Source organism: Chelonoidis abingdonii, chromosome 1 (genome assembly GCF_003597395.2).
Source record: "Chelonoidis abingdonii isolate Lonesome George chromosome 1, CheloAbing_2.0, whole genome shotgun sequence".
NCBI lineage: Eukaryota > Metazoa > Chordata > Testudines > Testudinidae > Chelonoidis > Chelonoidis abingdonii.
Genome location: NC_133769.1, coordinates 9,614,841 through 9,635,125, shown reverse-complemented (window position 1 = coordinate 9,635,125; position 20,285 = coordinate 9,614,841). Strand labels below are relative to the sequence as shown.

Genomic DNA, 20,285 nt, shown 5'->3' with positions numbered 1-20,285 from the left:
AGGCCAAGGGCACCTCAGCTCATGGGAGAGCCCCTCCAGGGAGCCAGCAATCAGACGGGGGGTTCTTGCAACCACCAGCCTCTAAGGTGCCCAGCAGGTCGTTGAGCCCTGGACTGGACCCTGGCAGCAAACCCCAGCATCTCAGACCCCAGTCTGGACAAAGGCCCTTGGGACCCTATGGAGGGGGAGTAGACAAGGCATATAGGGAAGGGCTATCTCAAATAGCGGGCCCGGGGCCAGTGGCCACTCAGCCAGCAGCAGGGACTTGCTTTTCATGTGGGCCCCCAGGTCACTGGTACCGCGATTGCCCCATAAGGAGTGTGGCTATGAACAGGTGTAGACAGCAGAATGCTGGGCCCATAAACGAACTCCAGCTGAAGTAACGGTGTCACGGAGTCCCTGGACGATGCTCTGGAACTGCTCCCCACAAAGCCAGTCAGGACTTTGGGGAGCCTCCTCTCCCTTGGAGCAGACTGTCTCCAGGGCAAGAAGCTCACACGGCTTCACCTCCTGGGCTACTCCTTTGGAGCATTCGCATTCCTCTGCCCCTCCGTGCTTCCCCACAGCGAGCCCACGCAGCGGGTCAATGGGGACGCCACAGGGTCGCAACTACCCACTTTGTCAGCTCAGACGTGAACACTCAGCCAGCCAGTACAACAGAGTTTATTCGATGACAGGAACATGGTCTAACAGCGCTTGTAGGTACCCGCGACCGGCACCCCTATCGGCCGGTCCCATTCTGGGGGTGGGCAGTGAGCCAGACCCCCAGGATCTGCAACTTCACTCCTCTCCCAGCCAGCTCCAGCCTACAACCCCCTCCAGCCCCTCCTCTCGCTTCAGCCCCTTTCCCGTGCGCCAGGAGGTCACCTGAATCTCTTTGTCCTCCACACCTGCTAAGGACACCTTTGCAGAGGAGGGCCCAGGCCTCAGTTGCTAGGAGGCAGAGTGCAGGCATTATAGGTGCCTGGGCCCCTTGCTCTGCAGCAATCACACACCCTTATTCCACCACCTAGATACTTAAGAACTGCATAGGGGACACTGAGGCACCAACACAGTATTCAGAGAAAACAAGAACATTCCCAGTTCACCACAAATGGTTCCTATGCAGATAAATGGAACTAAGGTCACGGGCCTAGTGGATTCTGGGTGTGCCCCACAGAGAAGTGTGCCATTGGCTGTAGGGGAAAACACAAAGTGGCTTGTAATGGGGCTGGCCTCAACAGTATCCTTCCCCATGGTCTTGGGACACGATTGGGAGCATTTCTCAGAGGTATGGAGGGAATTTAAACCAACCCCAGGACCCTGGAGGGAGCAGCTGAGGAGACCTGGGGAGACGGGAGCCCCAAACCTGTGACATTGGCAGGTGTTGGTGAGGACCCTGGGGAGGTAGGATCCAGCCAGAGGGAAGCTTCTCCAGAAGGCCTCTTTACAACGAAGCCACAGTGGCCCTCCTCCAGGAGAGGGACACCTAACCAGAGAGACAGACTTCATAAAGGACCAGAGGGAGGACGAAACTTTGTGCCAGACTCACAGCAAGCAGAGCAGCACCATGGTTTGAGCTCCAGGCAGAGCAACCGCACCAGCTGGAGAAAGACCAACCAATGGAGGACGTTTGGTCGCAACTCCTCAATTCCATGATCCCAGGGAAGAAGCCCTGCAGTGGGCTCACGCTATCCCCTCTGGGGGTCACCTTGGTCCTGAGAAGACCCTTGCCAGGATTTTAGATCACTTCTTTTGGCCCAGAATTCACCAAGATGTTAAATCCTTGTGCAGCTCTGCCCCAAATGCAAACTCCTAGGACCTGAGGGGGTATAGAAGCCCCTATGGTCACACTCCCCATAGTCGACATTTGTCATGGACTCACAGATCGTGCCCATTCTTGGCCCTGTGTGGTCCCTCGGGGGAACCCCCTTCAGTGAGACAGCTCTTCTCGAGGGTCAGCTCTCTCTCGGGGTTAGGCCCCTCCACCTCCTGGTGCTGCACCTCTCTAAGCCTTGGCACACCTGTCTCTCGCCGTGGGCCCCCTCAGGGAGTCCACTCACTCTGGACTCCTGGGGCCTCCACCCCCATAGGGAATAATGCAGCCTTGATCTCTAGACCAGAGTGACTCTTCAGCCAGCCTAAACAGGAGGATTTATTGAACGTCTGAACAGAGCATAGGAAACTCTCAGGGCCTCAGGCCTGGCCTCCCTCAGCACAGCATATCCAAGTCTCCCCTGCATCCAGGTGGGCTCTGCCTGCTCCCCCCCTTCAGCCCCAGCCCCCCTACTTCCCCGCTGGGCATCTGAGATCACCGGCCGCAAGCTCTGCCTCTGTCCATTGTCTTCCATTTAGGTAAACAGGGTTGCCTGGGCCTCCTCTTCCCTCTTCTGTCTTCTGGCCCCTCTGGCTGGAACTGGCTGGTCAGGTCAACGGGGTCCTCTCCCTGCAGCCCATTGTCCTCCCACTGGCCAGACCCGGCTGTGACTCCTAAGCCGGGCCTCTGGGTCGCCAGGTCGCCAGGTCACCGGTCGCTGGGGTCTCCATCCTCCAGGTCATTGGCCTGGGTCCCAAGTTCCGTCGCCAGTCCTCTGCAACAACAAACTCCCTCTCCCTAGGGGCTTTTGCCAAAGAAAAGATCCTCAATGCTCAACAGATCCAGGAGCGAGCCAGCAGCAGGGGGCAGGTACGTGCACATTAAAGCAATTGGACACTAACTCTACTCCCAAGGACGGAGTCCAAGTCACTTGCTGAATGGCAAGGACCATACGAGGTAGTTTGACAAGTAGGGCCAGTTAACTATGAAATCAGGCAGACTGAGAAGAGGAAACTCACCATGTTAACCTTCTGAAGCCAGGGTAGGAGCGAGGGGGCTTATTTATCGCTCCTTTTCCCCTAAGCCAGAAATGGGGCCCCTAGCTCTCACCTCACCAGATCCAGACACTATACAGATGGGGGAACACTTCTGCCTGGAACAGAGAGCCCAGCTTTCTTGTGCACCGCCATTGTCAAATGGAATCTTGGCAATTCATCTGGGAGAATCCATGGTCACTCCCTCCAAAAATGTGAGAGGCTAGGAGGCAAGAGGTCCAGACAATGTTGGATCTAGGGGTCATGGAAGAATCCTGCAGTGAATGGCGAAGCCTGGTTGTGTTGGTCCTAACGCCAGATGACACTATGCAGTTCTACAGAAAGGTCAATGCTATTTCTAAATTTGATGCCCACCCCATCCCCTGAGTGGACAAGCTGGATGAGGCCCGGTATAGCACCATGTTAGAAGTAACAAAGGGAAACAGAGAGATCCCATTCACACTGTAATCACAGGAGAAAACCACCGTTGCCACACCGTTTGGCTTCTGTCAATTTCAGACTATTCCCTTTGTTCTCCATGCAATGTTCCAACAGCTCACGGACCAAGTTCTTCACCCCCCGGCTTACAGGCAACAGCCCAATTAGGTGACATGGTCCATCTGCAGCTAAGAGTGGGAGGAGCATCTAGCACAGGTTGCTGATGTGCTTTGGTCCCTGCCAGGGGGCTGGGCTGCCTGCAAACCTGGCAAAGTGCAAAGGAGGGAAAAAGAGACCATCTCCCTGGGATATACTCCGGGGAAGGGCCAAGTCCAGCCTCTCATTGGCGAAGTCCAGACCCTCACAACGTGCCCATGCTCAGCCACAAAGATGAAAGTCCAAAGGTTTTGGGGGCCTGTAGGCTATGGCTGCTGCTTTGTGCCAGGGTTTTCAATGCTAGCAGTTCCCCTCAGGGACCCAGTTAAGGACAGTAGCCCCAGGAAGGTGTGCTGGCCCAAGGCCTGTGAAAAGGCCTTTCAGCAGTTGAAAAAACACCCGTGTAAAGAGTCTGACCTGACCAGTCCTGACCTCTCCAAAGAGCTTGTTTTACAAACCAGCTCAAGTGCAGGATTGTCCCAGGAAGCAGAGAGAAACATCCCGCGCTCTGTTGGAGTGGCAGACTGGGCCCTGGGGAACAGCGCAATCCATAATAGAGAAGGAAGGTCTCACTGTGAAACAGGCTGTGAACTTGCGCTGATAGTACCTCTAGTGAAATCCATTCACCGACCATGCCCCCTTGAGATGATCACATGCCACAAAAGATGCCCCCCGCCTAGCGTTATGCACTGATACCTGTCCTGCCAGCCGTATACCTTCCCAGTGGAGCGGGGAAAGCCCACCAAAAGGCTGAGTTGGTTTTCCAGGGAGGCAGGGTGAACCGTCCGCTGGGCCTGGTTCCCTGGGTGCCATTGTGAGGGGGAGGGGGAGTAATGGGGCACACAAACCCCACAATGGATAACAAAGGGTTTGGAGCTGGCCCAGGCTCAGCCAGCCCCGCCACCCCACACCCACAGGGCTGGAGGAGGCGGTAACAGGGGAGCAGAACAGGGGAGCCAGGGGTGAGACCAGACCCTCAGCCCAGAGGAAAGGGCTGAGATAAGGCAGGAGCTCCCTCAGTAAGCACTGCCTAGAGGCCCCTCCCTGAGGGACGCCCTGCGAGGGAGACATTCCTTTCTCTCTCACTAACTCTGTTTGTTGGTGTTAATTCCCCTAGCTTTTGTTCACAGCCAACCCCAGAAGGGGAGAGACTTGGAAGTGTGCCGGTCGGAGGGCCAAGACACAGGAAGAAGCAGGCTACTCCAGAAGAGGAGCAGCCAGTGGCCTCAGAGCATAGGGGAGAGAGCTGCCATGCCGTGCCTGGCCATGAGGAGGCACCAGCAGTGGGCCAACCCCTTCAGAATGGGGCTTGAGAGTATCAAACATTTCTCTCCACCCTTGATTGAAGCCCTGCCACATCTTGATCCACCCCCTGTCGGGGAGTGATGGACCCCGGCCCTTCCCTGGGGGCGATTCTCAGCCAGATCCACCCCCTGTCAGAGAGCAATGGGCCCAGGCCCTTCCCAGGGGCGATTCCCAGCCAGATCCACCCTCTGTCAGGGAGCGACGGACCCCTGGCCCTTCCCTTTGTGGGGATTTCTGGCCAGATCCCCTGTCAGTTGCTGAGAGAGTTGAGATTCCATATAAATTATTCTTTCCTTAATTCTATCCCATTATCCCAAGCTCCACTCCAGGTATCACCCTGATCATTTATACTAATTTCCTGCTCAAGTAATCCTGGAGGTCTCCTGCGTCTGCAGACTGGGGTTGTGTGCCCTCCTTGGACATCACGCAGCCACGCTGGGCAAATTGAGCGGTTTGCATAGCATTCTGGAGAGGAGGCACCCAGAGTTAAATCCGGTGTCCCCAGGACTGTGGAGAGAGGGACTCTCCTTTCTTTGCTCCCCAGAACAAGGTGGCCTCTGGGAGTGTAGGATCCTGGGTGTCTCTGCTCAGCCTTCCCCTGCTCCAGGACATGATCCCTTAGGACGTGCAGCATAGAATCTCATTGGCTTCATCTGCAGCCATATTCCCTGCCAAACTCCGGCTGGTTCGCTGCCCCCCGGTCATGCAGCAGAACCATGGCAGCTCTCTGTGTTTCTCTCCCCAACACAGATCTGGGCTCTGGGATCTGTCCCCATCTGGATTCGCTGGATTTGCCCAATCTCTTGTTTCCTGCCCACATCTCTAATCGCTCAGCCCCAAGATTAGAGCTCTGTCCCTTCTTGCACTGACAGCTCCTCTCAGAGTCTAATCTGCAAATGTCATTAAACCCTCTTGTGCTGGGGCCGGGGCTGAGCCAGACGCTCCCCCAGGTCCCTCTCTGCTGCTTCCAGAACAATTTGTTTACAACCTTTCAGCAAGTCTTCAGTGACTGTGCCCCAGCCAAGCCCCCTAGGAGATGCTGTATCACACCTGCTGCTGATACAGCTCTGGTCCTGCAGGTCGGGTGAATACTAATAGTAGAGTCACCCAGTATGTCTGGCAAAGCTGATTCTGAGCAACTCGCAGCACTGCTACCTCCAGTCCATCCTCGGTGACCTTTTCTCGTAAGGGCCCAAACTGCCCCTGGACTCTCTTTGCTGTCAGTAGATGAAGGAACTCAGTACCTCACACAGCTTGTACCATTCTTCTCCTGTGGAGTGAGGTAGGGACAGTCATTGCCAGGATCATAGAATCACAGGACTAGAAGGGCCCTCGAGAGGTCTCTAGGCCAGTCTCCTGCACTCATGGCAGGACTAAGTATTATCCAGACCATCCCTCACAGGTGTTTGTCTAACCTGCTTTTAAAAATCCCCAGAGATGGAGATTCCACAACCTCCCTAGGCAATTTATTCCAGTGTTTAACCACCCTGGCAGTGAGGAAGTTTTTCCTAATGTCCAACCTAAACTGCCCTTGCTGCAGTTTAACCCATTGCTTCTTGTCCTATCCTCAGAGGTTAATGAGAATAATTTTTCTCCCTCCTCTTGAAAACTGTTCTCAGGTCCCCTCTCACTGTTCTCTTGTCCAGACTAAACAAACCCGATTTTTTCAATCTTCCCTCACAGCTCATGTTTTCTGAATCTTTAATCATTTTTGTTGCTCTTCTCTGGACTCTCTCCAATTGGTCCACATCCTTCCTGAAATGTGGCCCCCAGAACTGGACACAATACTGCAGTTGAGGTCTAATCAGCACAGAGCGGAGTGGAAGAATTGCTGCTTGCGCCTTGCTTACAACACTCCTGCTAATACAGCCCAGAAGGATGTTTGCTTTTTTTGCAACAATGTCACACTGTTGACTCCTATTTAACTTGTGATCCCCTCTGATCCCCCGATCCCTTCCCACAGTGCTCCTTCCTAGGCATTCAGTTCCCATTGGGTATGTGCGATCATTCTAGTCACTTTTTTTGAGACAGAAACATTACATTTGCTTTGCCCCCATCTCTGAGTCACTGCTCACTTCTTGGTGCAGCATCGTCCTGACTCACCATCTGTCTGGACAGGCCGGGGTCCCAGTACTCAGTGGAGGGCACCGGGTGAGAACCAGAGCAGATCGAGCAGAATGGCTTTTCTCCCTTCTACATGGTGGAGTCTGGCACAGATCTGAGTATCTCTGCTCTTGCACAGCCCTGCAGAGCGGGATCCAGCCCCCGCTTGTCCTGCTTTTCCTCAGTGGAGTCATAACAGTCTCATCGCATTCCTCTCGCCCCATCTGCAGCGTTTGCCTTTGTTCTGTTGTGTGTGTGTGTGTGTGTCTGTGTGTGTGTGTGTATGTCTGCGTGTGTGTGTGTTTGTGTCTCTGTGTGTCTGTGCGTGTGTGTCTATTCATGTGTGTGTCTGTGTCTCTTTGTCTGTCTGTGTGTCCGTCTCTGTGCATGTGTGTCTGCATGTGTGTGTATGTGCATGTGTGTGTCTCTGTCTGTGTCTCTGTGTGTCAGTCTGTGTCTCTGTGCGTGTGTGTGCATGTGTGTGTCTGTGTCTCTGTGTGTCTGTCTATCTGTGTGTCTGTGTCTCTGTGCATGTGTGTCTATGTGTGCCTGTGCATGTGTGTCTGTGTGTATGTCTCTGTGTTACTGCTTTGACAGATCCAGACTAACACGGCTATCTCTTTGATACTTTTGTGTATACATGTCTCTGTGTGTCTGTGTCTCTGTGTGTTTGTCTGTGTCCCTGTGCATGTGTGTCTGTGTCTGTGTGTGTGTCTGTGTCTCTGTGCATGTGTCTGTGTGTGCCTGTGCGTGTCTCTGTGCATGTGTGTCTGCGTGTGCCTGTACGTGTGTCAGATTGTCAGGGGAAGATTGTGTGGTGCTGGCAGCATGTCTTGCATCAGTGTTTCCCCACCTGGGGTCTTGTCCTCTGGGGGACACAAAGCCTGATGAGGGAAGCCAATGGACCTCTGGGTTCTCCTTCAAAGTCTCAGCTCTCAGTGTAACAAGTCAGTCTCTAGCTGTTACACGTGTGGTGAAAACCTTCCCATTCTGACCCTGGGTGCCCGATGCTGAGTTTGCAGAGAGCCTAAAACAATTGCTGTGTGATGTGAACTGCCCCATTCCTGTCAGTGTTGCTAACCCAGCTGGCAGTGCTGATACTGTCCCTGGTGTGGCTGGTTCGCTCCCCCCCAGGCATGGCAGACAGGGACGGGAGTCCCCCTGGCGCGTGAGGAGCTGCCCCATGTTTGAAGTTTCCTGGAGCACTGGGCGTCACGGGTGAAGGGGGGTGGGGGGAGAAGGGGCTAGCTGGGAGAGGGGGGAACGTGTGGGGATAGGGGGTTGACAGGGTTGCTGACTCAGGGCTCATCTTTCAGAGTTTAGGAGACGCTGTCTGACCTGTCGTTCACCCAGCATGTGCAGCGGCAGCCGGAGGTCATACCTTGGGGGGAGCTCGTGTCTGAGTGGGGACAGAGGGGCCTTTTGCAAAGACCTCATCTGGCTGCATGTGGGCTTAGCCTTTGCTTCCTCTCACAGCAGAGGAAGGCTCCAGACTTTGGCTGGCGCAGCTCTCTCTCTCTCTCTCTCTCTCCCCGGCGGGGGTTAGAGGCGGGATCCCCAGGGGTTTTGCTGCTTGTGTCACTCACGGGGTGTTGTACTATCCCGAGCACAGCACAGCTTTGTCGAGCTGGGAGCCCTGGAGCCTGGCCGGCCGATACCTGTAACGCACTGCCAGTGTAGACGTGGCTTCACTTCCTTGTTCCCCCTCCTCCCTCGGTCCGGACCCCTCCTGCCCTCATTTCTAAACTCACCGGCTCTTCTTTTTCTGACCAGGATTCCCTGAACAACAACGGCAGCTACCCTCCTCCCTCCCTTGCTCAGCGGGCCACCTGGCAGGAGAGCCTTCTCCACTCCTCCTCCTCCTCCTCCTCTTCCTCACACACTGGTGAGCATACCCCCTCCCTCACCCGCTACAGCCCCCACCTCCACCAGCAGAAGGGCTGCAGGCCTTGTGCATCTGAGCTCAGCTGTGTGGCTGCCTAAGAGCCAGGCTCTGCTCTGGGCCCTGGGGATGGGGAGGGAAACTGAGGCTGGATGTTCAGGAGATGGGGTGAGCTGCTCCTTGGAGGGTTACAGACCCAGCTTCTGCCCCCAGGGCTGTGTCTGAGCTTTGTGCTGGGGAGATTTGTGCTTCCTCTGCGCCTCCTCCCGACACTGCTCCCCTTGGGCTGTTTCCAGGGCTGCCCGATGACTGGGAGCTCGACTCGTACCCGGAAGGCAGAGTCATACTTTGCTCTCAGTCCTTGAAAATGGGACCCAAGTGTGACTGCTCAGAGTCCAGGGCTCAGAGAAAGGCGGATGGACACAGGGGCCCATGGGCTCAGTGACAAGAGGGCCCTGGAATTCGGCATTTCCCAAGGTCCCACAGAATGTCGTATTTTCGCTGTAGGATTCGTTACTCTGCTGCACCAAGTTCCTGGCACCGTTTTCTGCCTGCAGCTGCCTCTGGTGCTGCACCTTTCCCCGCAAGGGATTGTTGGGTGGATGACAGTGCCTGCTGCCAGCACTGTCCTACAGCACCAGGCGGAGGGGGCCAGGAAGCCAACTGTGCAGGCTGGGCAGCCCAGCTGCCTGGAGAACAGAGCAGCAGCCGAGCTCTGGGGAGCGGAGAAGGTGAACCGCTCAGCCCACCTCCCTGGCACATGTGGGGCAGGGGAAGGAGACTCTGACACCAGCCTAACTGCTGAGGCCCATAGAGCTGGGTGCCTGGAGAACGCAGCAAAACAATCTGTCCTCCACACTGGTCATCGCTGGAAAGAGTCGCTGCCATGTTGTGCGTCAGCGTGCTGCTGAGCACACGGGCCCTGGTTGTACCTCTCTGGACTGGCATTTAGGGCCTGTCTTGCTCATCCCCAGGGGCTAGGCCTGGGGGACCCTTCCCCTCCAGCCGGTGAAGATGTGGCTCCACAGAAGGAGCCGAGCCAGCTTCTCCCTCCTCCCACGTGTGTGAGGCACTGTCCAGCAGGGATCAGAGCTGGGCTTGGGGACTCTCCTGCCAGCTTTCCCAGTGAATCAGAGGGAGGATGCGGGACCCTAGCCAGGGGGGCGGGAACTGGTTCAAAGTTCTAATCTCAAGCTCTTTGCTTTTTCTTTGCAGGGCACCTGTCTCCTTCTCATCCTTGTGTCCAAGATGGCCCCTGCTTGGACAGTCAGAACGGCCTGGGGCTGACCCCTGAGGAAACAGGGCAGGCCCAGACTCTGCTCAAACCCTCCTTCTATGACTTGGAAGGCAACAGACATGAGTCTCGGGCATATGGTAACCAACCGCCGGAGAGAGCCGGGGAAGATTATAATATGAATGTCATCTCCTCTGCACCATGCTCACCACATTCCCCATCTCATCTCCGTCAGCCGTCTCCTAAACAGTCTCTCTCTCCAACAGGGCCTGCCGCTCCTCCTAACATAGCCACTCATTCGGAAGCCAGCAAGGAGCCCCAGACCTGCGAAGCCAACTCCTGGCAGCCCAAAGCCACTGAAAGCGACTGTGCGAAGCTCAAGCCCGAGGCAGCCAGCGGCAGGGAAGGACAAAAGCCTAGTAAGAAGGGTCCCCCTGCAGATGGCGCTGGTGGGGGAGCAGGCCTGGCTCTTAGTCATGGCTCCCCCATCGCCCTCCTTGGCCAGTCCAGCACCCCACTGTCTGAGGAAGAGCTTCCCAAAAGCTATGGAGACAAGGAAGTTGGAGTCTTCTCTGATCGGAGTGATGGGGAAGTGGGGTGCACTCTGGGGGCCTACGTCTGCCTGAGGGGGCTGACAGAGCAGCTGAGCTCTGAAGGGGAGGGTCCCCACTGCAGTAGGGCTGCCAGCATGCGTGGGCTCCCTTCAGGCTCCTCCGAGACCACGTCTCCGTCATCTGACCCGGGCATTGAGGCAGATCTCACCAGCAGGAACTCAAAGCAGTTCCTGCCCCGCAGCCGGCACAGTGACGACCTCAGCTCCCCAGGTTCTGACTCAGATGTGGAGGGGGAAATCGAGGCCGCTTTTGCTTGTGGTGGCCACCTGGTCAGCAACATGATTTCCTCCATCTCGGAGACGGAGCTGGATTTGAGCAGCGACAGCAGCAGTGGCAGGTCCTCCCACCTCACTAACTCCATCGAGGAGGCCAGCTCCCCCACCTCGGAGGCTGAGCTGGAGACAGAGCTTGAAGGCCAGGGGCTCATGGGCATCAAGGACTCCCTGCTGCTGGATAAGTGCAAGGAGGAGGAGGAGGTGACCCTGGAGGGGGAGCTGCCAGAGAGCCACTTGAGGGACAGGAACATAGTCAGGAGAGAGAGCCTGGCTGACCTGAAGATGGAGGGTTATTACGACACCTTGAACCCTGAGGACTCTTCCGCCCCCATCGACCAGACAGATGTGTCTGGGTCCAGTCCCCTGGATCTAAAGATTGACCCAGACCACAGCCTGGAGAGCATCCGCCGCTCCTTCTACCTGCCCATCGGGCCCAAGCTCCTGCCGGAGGTGGACGATGAGGGTAACAGCGAGTAAGACTCTGACTCCGAGTCGGAGCCTGACCTGAGCGAGGACTCGGACTCACCCTGGCTGCTCAGCAACCTCGTCAACAAGATGATCTTGGAGGGCTCGTATCCCCTCAAGTGCCCGGACGAGTGCTTCCAGCAGGCCAACTCCCTCTGCGACACCATCTCCCCAGCCTCTGACCTGGAGCCCGAGATCCTCAGCGAGTCCCTGGACGTGCAGCCCAGCTTGCGGGACTCCCCAGGGAGCGAAGAAGAGCTGGCCAAGCTGGCCTGCTCCCAGCAAAGCATCGAGCTGGTGGACATGGAGACTCTGCGCAGCTCACTCCAGAGCGCCGAGGATGAGAAACCCACAAGCACGAGCCCTGCCACGGAGTCCTCGCCTCCAGGAAGTGACTCGGGCCCTTATTTATTCATGAGCAACCCGACCAATGACACTATCACGCCAGTGTTCCTGGGGCACCCCCTCTCCATCGACAGACTGGGCAGCTCGAGGGTGCTGGCAAACTTTGGCTGCTGCACGGGGCCCATCAAAAGCTTCCCTTTCACCTCCCTCGCCAGCACAGACGGCTCGGACCCAGTGTCCAGAGAACAGGGCACAGAGGTGGAGCCAGCAGCTGGGCCGGAGGATTGGGCCATCGATAAGGACCTGGACTCGGGGATCCTGGAGGACAATGGCATGATCGATGACATCCGGTTAGAGAGCTTGGGCCAGAACCCTGACGCCTTCCTGCCCCTGCTTGACGTCTCTACGGCCAAGACCAACCGGTGCTTTAGCCTGACTTACTCCACAGACGAGGATGACATGCCCTATTTTGGCAGCCTGAAGGGCTCCCCCTTCCACGATGACCTGGAGAGCTTTGAGGAGGACCTGCCACTTCCTCCGCCCCCCGTGGCCCAGGAGCCGCAGCCACTGGATGAGTCTCTGGTCTACGACTCTATCAAATACACTCTGGTGGTGGATGAGAATACGCAGCTGGAGCTGGTGAGCCTGAAGCGCTGCACCTCGGTGCTGAGCGACGACAGTGAGCTGCTGAGAGCCTGTGACAACTGCGAGCTGGAGGATGAGGACGAGTTTGGGGAGGGGCTGACAGCACAGGACGGGCAGAGCTCCTCGGAGGACTCCTCCCCCGAAGCCGACCTCCAGTTCTCCAAGAAGTTCCTCAATGTCTTTGTCAATAGCACATCCCGCTCCTCCAGTAAGTACCAATTCCCCTGCCCGCCCCAGAGAGGGGCCAGCCATTTTTATCCCTGTAGGAGAGTCACACGTCCAGACTGGGCCATCCCTAAACCTACTTGTCTCACCAGGGAGGGCTCTTGCCTAGCCGCCAATGTTTAAACACCTCACTGTCTTCAATACCTGTGTCCTCACCTCACCCCGGAAGGCAGGGCAATGCTACACTCCTCACTGTACAGATACAGACAGAGAAAGGCTGCGTCTACCCTGCACCGCGTCCAGATGATGAATTGCAGGGCGCACCAAAGAGCTGGTCTGTAACTGCCCCGTGTCACACTGCGTGCAGAACTCAAAGGTACCTATTCTGTGTTAATATTGTCCTCTTCAAACAGGACTGCGTTAGCATGGATGAGGTACCTTTGAATTCCTGCCAGCAACATCCACGAGGGCAGTTCCGCACAGCACTGGGGTGTGTGCTGTAATCGCATCCCTGTACGCTGACTGCGGGGCCCTGTCAATGAGTCACACAAGAAGTCTGTGATGGAGCAGGGTTAGTGCACTAACTGCTAGGCCATCTTCCTTCCTCCCTTCCTCTCACCACAGCCTGCGGGGGCTGAATTGAGAGAGGAAGGGCAGCCCCAACTGGCTCTGACCTGGATGTTCTTCCTGAGGAGCGAGGCCCGAGTGGCTCAGGGCCAGGCATTCCCCGCTGAGGAGCGAGGCTTGAATGGTTCGGGTCTCTTGTCCTTTGCTTGGCTGGCGAAGGTGCCTCCTGTGTGACCTCCTCCCGCCATGCTGCAGTGACCTCTCCTCTGCTCAGTAGGTACGGAGTCCTTTGGGCTGTTCTCCTGCATGGTGAATGGGGAAGAACGGGAGCAGACTCACCGGGCTGTCTTCAGGTGAGAAGAGCACCCTAGCCTGGACCCCAGGGCCGCACCAACGCTGCCCCTCTGGGCGCGTGGCCAGGAACAAAGTGGGGTCTACTTGACACTGAGAGGAGGAAACAGCTTCATCCTCAGGACTGAACAGCTAATAAATACACAGCCCCAGGGCCACGAGCGGGGGTGAGGCACGCAGCGTGCCTTGTCGGGGCAGCCCCACCGTTTCCTATTTAGATACGTTTATAGGATGGTGGTCCAGCTGGTGCCAAGGAGTCCTGAGTCTGCCTATGATTGTCCTGCCCCCTGCTGTTGTGGAAAGGCCCAAGGGGGCTGCCAGGAACCAGGCATGGTGCCTCTGGCTCCTGTGTGCAAGAGCATCCTTGCCCGTCTTCATCTCTGGCTCTCTCTTTTTCTCTCACATTTCCTCTGCCCTCCTCCCCTACCCAACACCCCTTCCCCCCATCCTGGCACTGCCTCCTCTGCTCACAGGTTTATCCCTCGCCATGAGGACGAGCTGGAGCTGGATGTGGATGACCCAATCCTGGTGGAGTTGGAGGAGGATGATTACTGGTACCGAGGCTACAACATGCGGACTGGAGAGAGAGGCATCTTTCCGGCGTTCTATGCCCACGAGGTGGTGAGCCAAGCAAAGGAGGTCATAGGTAGGCATCTCCCCTCTCCTCCCTCCCAGTTTCAGGCAGTGTCTGAGTGGGTGGCAGGCTGGCAGTGACCCAGAGCGCTCTGCTGCAGATGGGGAGGGCTGCCAGGGAGACCATCCCCACATAAACCCCTCTCACCCCCTCACAGACACACCCAGATGGGTGAGCATTGACCCTATCCTGCTGCCCCACTGCCCCTAGATCATACTGTGTAATCACTGAGAAAGCAGCCAGGAATCCCCCACTCACCCCCCTATCCCCACCAAGAGCCTGTCCTGGGCTCTGGAGCTCTGAGCGGCCAGCAAGGAACAAAGCGAGAGCAAACCCACAGGCCACTGGGGTCGCTTGACAGCTGCAGGCTGAGTGCAGCAGCAGAAGCTGGGAATGGGCAACAGGGGATGGATCATTTGATGATTCCCTGTTCTGTTCACTCCCTCTGGGGCACCTGGCACTGTTGGTCTGACCCAGCATGGCCGCTGTTATGTTCTTATGAACAGAAGAGGGCGTGGATCCATCTGAAGTGTCCCGAACATTCAGAGTCTGTGGAGGGGGCAGGCGAGCACATGGGGGGCAGCTATCAGGGGAGCAGACAGTTGCACAGGAGGGCCTGCAATGGTGCAGCAGTTGGGTGATGGAGGCTGGTTGTTGATGGTCCAGGCTGCCCAGTGCATAGTGGTCCGGTCTCTGAGTGGAGACCACCAAGGATCCACATCTGTTAGTGCTCTGGGAGCCTGAACAGCTGCTGCGGTCTCTGCCAGAGGCAAAGGGCGCCCAGCTCACTCAGGCAGGTGTTTCTGTCTGCACAAATACCTGAGCCCATCAGAGAGACACAGCTTGTGGGACGGTGGCAGGAGAGGAAGGCATGGAAGGAGAGGCAGCGGGGAATAGGTGCTGATCCCTGCAACACCCGCTGTCCTTGCCAGGAGCAGAGATGTCTGAGCGGAGTTGAGCGTGACAGGGAGTCACCAGCGAGACACAAGCATCGTAGTGAGGAACCTGACCAAGAGATCTGTGGCTGCCCTAACAGGGAGTAGATGCTGTGCCAGGGCAGTTGATGCTTCAGACAGGACGGTGTGGGCTCCCCAAAGCATGCTGGGAAGCTCCTGTGAATGAGAGCCCACGTGCAGCAGGTTCAGGGCCCTAGTGAAAGGAGTGGAGATGGGGGTGACACAGGGAACTTCCCAGTGACCTTCCAGTGCCTGGCAGCTGTGGGGTGGGGAGGGAGGGAGGAGCCTTAGGAGCTGCATGACTCCTGTGCTGAGAGCCATCCTGGCTCTGACCGTCTCCACTAGAGCAGGAGGAATCCTGGTCCCTGGCAGACAGGGCCGGTAGGAAGTTTTCAAGCTGGCAGGCAAAAGAAAGGAGTTTTCGTCCATTCCAGTAACGGGCCGATCCTGCCCCGTGGATGCAGTAAAGCAGCAGGTGGAGTCGCTCTGACCCTGACGCTGCAGAAGAGCCTGAATGGACTGAAGTGTCTGTACCTAGAGCTGGGAGCAGGGAGACAGGCCAGGAGGGCCAGGCGATAGCCAGAGTTACGCAGCACTGGGAGGCTGGGAGGCTGCGGCTCGTAGCCGGGCTGGCGGACTACAGGGGAGGGGCAGCAAAGGAGTGACCGCTCCAGGGAGCTGCAGTGGGACAGCGCAGGATCCTTGGTGTTAGGGACCAGGGAAAGCAGCATGGCACAGACACGGCACAGACATGCCCACTGCAGCCTCCAGGCCAGGAGCAGAGTGAGTCAGACCCCCTGGCCTGGCCGTGGGGTTGGGGGAACCCCAGGCTTTTCTTCCAGTGATTGCACATGTCCATTGCACGTTAGGTGTGTGTGCCCAGTTTGCTAAAGACAGAGATTTGTCCTACAACAGGACCTGTCAGAGCAGTGCAGGCAGCCTATGTCGGCTCCCAGCAAACACTATAAGGGACAGAGCTGCCTCGACCCCTGCTTTGGTTCCTTCTCACTGCCTGGGGTTGGTGGGCAGAGTATCCCAAGCACAGGAGCACATGACCCTCTTGCTCCGAAGGGGATTATTTCCCATTGTAAATCATTTAGAAATCTCCTAGGAAGTTAATAGGACTCAGGTTTTCTCCTAGCTGGTTTTTTCACTTTTGTTCTCTTTTTACTAGTTTGCTCTGGGTGTCAGGTGCCTGAGACCTGGACTTAGCAATGCGTTAGTCTCCTGGTTACCAGCTCTGCTGTCTGTACAGTAGCTGTGCCCAACAGGGCCCCTCAGCGCTGCTATTTAAAATGTTTGGAGAGGGCCGTATCAGAGACAAGCCACAGCTGCAGGGGCTTCAAGACCAGAACTCAGAAGTCAAGGGAGGCGAGACTCCGAGACTTTCGGATGGAGTGTGCTTTACGTCCCGCTTGGATCCAGGGTGATCAGTGCAGGGCAGCAGCTCAGAAGTGCTCCTCCTGACTTGTCGGACTCTCCTTGTCAAGCAGAGCACGATAGAAGGGACATTCTCCCTCTCGGGGGCCCATGAGCAAGAGGTAGAAGAGCTTCAGAGCAGCCTCTGGAATAGAGGTCTAAGAAAACCTCCTCTTGGGCCACCAAGGAACATTGTTCTGCCTCGGCTGATACCTTGCAGAGCCATTTGGGTGCTGAGGTTAGGGCGTGAATTCCAGCTTGGTGCTCCCAAGTGCTGAGGATTAGAGACTCCTGTGTTGGAATTGTTGACTATGGTGCAGTCCTTGGTACCGTTGAGACTGACACCAACTGTACCACATCATGGAGCCAACCTCAACGTCAGCACCGCTGCACAGGGCCGTGCAACCAGCCACACCAGAGGTGTCTGAAGCAGCCAAGGATCTTTTGTGCCTCTCAGTCCTGGACTCCCCCGTGCTTCAAACTGACCTGGACACTTTGGCACCTCCTCTTTCCACGGTGCAAATGCCAGCGCAGCTGCCAGTACCAGGATCAGCGCCCACTGTCACAGTGCCAAGCACCACAGCCAGCCCTGACCTCAGCGTCAGCTGTGAAGAAGCCACTGGTGCAAACTCAAGGGCGACAAGTGGCACTGATCACTCATCAGCTGCAACGTTACCTCCAACCATCAGCCCCACTCCAGTTTCCCGGCAACTCCCGCTTGGTGCTGGGCCATCCTGTCTAGTAGATGGTTCCGCCTGTGATTTTATTGGCCATGCCATGTGCCCACTACTTTGAGATCAGCCTCTCCCATTAAACCTAAGTCTAGGTTGCCTCAAAGGGAGTCAACTGTGCCTGATACCGATTCTGGTACCGACCTTTATCACCTTTATCGAGCACGTGTCTCCTTTGGCACTTGGGTCTGTGCAACTGGATCATTGGAAACTACCAGCACTTACTGAAGTTACTCCAACTCCCATAAATACGTACTCGTCATCCCCAGATGGGGCTCTGCTTTGGGGTTTCCTGATGACTGGAAAATGTATCAAGTATTGCTACAGAGGGGGCTCATTCCATGGGCATACAGATGGAGTTAGTTTGGAAAAAATCACCACAGATTGGTGGACAGCTCCACACAGCCACTCCAGACAGGGTGGCATTGTCCATTAATGATGCTGTACAGGAACTAACACAGATTTTCTGGCAGACATCCTCGTCTTTGTCTCCCATGGCTAAAAGGACTGAGAGTAGGTATCAGGTCCCCTTACAAGGGCATGAGGATTTTTACTCCCACCGAACCCCCAGGATCCTTGATGGTCACTGCAGTTAGTGAGAAAACTCAAAACCTACCCTCAAGGACAGAGACTTGAAAAAGCTGGACTTATGTGGTCAAAAAATGTATTCAGCACCAGGACTGCAAGTTCATGTAGCCAGTCATCTAGCACTCTTGGCTAGGTACAATTTCTTGAACTGGGATATGACGATCATGTGCCTGGACAAACTGACAAAGAAGCCCGAGAAGGAGTTCCAGGTGATGCTCGCTGAAAGCCCTTGGGTGGTAAGAGCATCCCTCCAAGTAGCTCTAGATTGGCTGACTTAGCAGTCAGAGTGATGGCGGTAACCATGCGCTCCTGTTCTTCGCTGTAATCTGCTGACATATTTGTGAAGTCCAACAAACAATTGAAGACCTGCCCTTTGAGAAAAGAATCATCTCTGAAAGAATGGACAAGGCTCTACATTCGCTCAAGGATTCTAGAGCAACTCGTGGGTTCTTGGGCATCTGTGCTCTAGTACCAAAGAGGAAACGGTGCCATCCTCAACGCCAGCAGAGACAGACATTCTGTCCCCCCAACAACCTGACCAGGCTAGAAGGAGAACTAAATTTTACAGAAGGAGCCCACCTCCTCCTTCCATCTCTGCTTCTTCTCAGCAACTCTCTAGTTTGAAGCAGGCTCTTTGACTCTTCAGTTGAGGCCACCATATCCATTCATGGGGCTATTCCTTGTCCCACTGCTCCCTTCGGAAACAGGCTGTCTCACTTCCTTAGTGCTTGGAGTGCCATTGCAACAGACTGGTGGGTGCTAAGAACTGTGGGGCTGGGCTACACGCTGCAGTTTCTCTCCATCCCTTTTCAGTGGGCAATCTCATCAGGCTGTTCTCAAACAAGAGAACAGACTTTACTCGGGTTAGGAATCGTAGAGGAGGTACTGGCACAACACTGGTGAAAGGAGTTTTACTCTCACTATTCCCTCAAAGCAAAGTCCAGGGGACTTGAGGTTTATCTTCCATCTAGGAAACTTGAATAGATTCATCAAGAAAATAATGTTTTGCCTGGTTTCCCTGGTTCCCTGTATGCTTTCCATAGGTCTTGTTGATTGGCATGGTGCTCTCTGCTTGAGAGACGCTTATTTTCATGTGGCTATCTACCTGGGCCAAAGAAGTTCCTCCGGGTTCATTGTTGTACATGTTCACTACCAGTTTACAGTCCCCCCTTCACCCTGTTGTGAGCCCCAAGTGCATGGCAGTGGCTGCTGCTTACCTCTGGAAGGTTGATGTTCCAGTATTCCTGTGTCTGGACTGCTGGTGCATCCGAGGCTGCCCCAGATAGCAAGCAGAGGACAACAGACAAATCCAGTCCCAGTTTGACACCTTAGTCCTGTACTCCGCAAAGGATAGAGTTTATCAAGGCAGTTCTCACTTCGACAGCAGCCTACATGCCTCAGACCAGGTTCCAAGTGACTCTGGACCTGTGTGCTGCTCTCCCAGCTCAACCTCAGACTCCTGTAAGAAATTGCCTGAGCCACCTCGGGCATGTGGCAGCTTGTGCATACATGACTCGGTATGGCAGTCGTCACCTGAGGTGTGTGCAGGGGTGCCTGAAGTCTCTCTACCATCCATCGAGACATCCACTGGGCATGCTAGTTCACATGCCTGCAAGGATTCTAACTTCCTTTAATTGATGGGTAAACCTGTCCAACTTGTGCAGGAGAGTTTCCTTCTCACCGCCCCTTCCCTCCATGAGCCTAGCCACAGAAACATCCTCCCAAAGACTTAGTCCATATCCCTACACATAAATGTTCACAAGCTTTGCACAGTATGGCAGGCAGGCCAGGTCTTCCTGCCCCACATCAAAGGCAGCCCTTTGCACGTCCACATGGACAACACCACAGCCATGCTTTATTTGAACAGACAGGACAGTGCTGTGTGTGACAGGAAGCAGTGAACCTTTCAAAGTCCTGCATCAGACACACAGTAATGCTCAAAGGGCCGCACCTTCTGGGAATACAGAGCCACCTTACAGACCATCTTGGCAGGTCCATCAGGATGGGCCAAGACTGGTGTCTGAAAACCAAAGTGCTCCGGTTGCTGTTTCGCACTTGACAAACACCTGTAGTAGATCTGTTCACCATAAAGCAGAATAGGAAGTGCCATCAGTTCTGCTGCAGAGCAGGTTATAGTCCGGGCTCCATCCTGGACGGACTGCTATTCCCGAGGAAGGACAGTTGTGACGATGTGGTTCTGGCGGGACCCAACTGAGAGTGCCAATTCAGGACCAATTGCTCAAACAGGGCAGTCACAGCCCTAGGCTGGGGTTTTTCCACCTCTAAGGCAAACCAAACCAGCCAGACAAAAATGACTTCGGTTTCATCCCACTGGCTAACCACAAGTCACACAAGCAATTTCCTTAGACACTCCAGGCTCCCAGTATCCCCACCAGTCCCACACGTCCTGGGGATGAATGGTTATGAAAACGAACACCCCAGTAAAAGAAAAAGGTTCTCTCGATCCCAAAGGACCAAGCCCCAGACCCAAGTCAATATACACATCAGATCTTACCCACAAATCACACTGTTGCCAATCCTTTAGAATCTAAAATCTAAAGGTTTATTCATAAAAAGAAGAAG

The 20,285-nt window shown here is 55.4% G+C and overlaps 1 protein-coding gene across 1 annotated transcript in view; it reads left to right on the top strand.

Moving 5' to 3' along the window:
* The window catches only part of MAPK8IP2 (mitogen-activated protein kinase 8 interacting protein 2), a 56,002-nt gene that overhangs the window by 18,681 nt on the left and 17,036 nt on the right, over positions 1 to 20,285 (top strand). Inside the window, 4 exon segments of the mRNA XM_075061909.1 lie at positions 8,605 to 8,716; positions 9,929 to 12,499; positions 13,301 to 13,376; positions 13,848 to 14,020. Coding sequence (XP_074918010.1) covers positions 8,605 to 8,716; positions 9,929 to 12,499; positions 13,301 to 13,376; positions 13,848 to 14,020 — 2,932 coding nt within the window.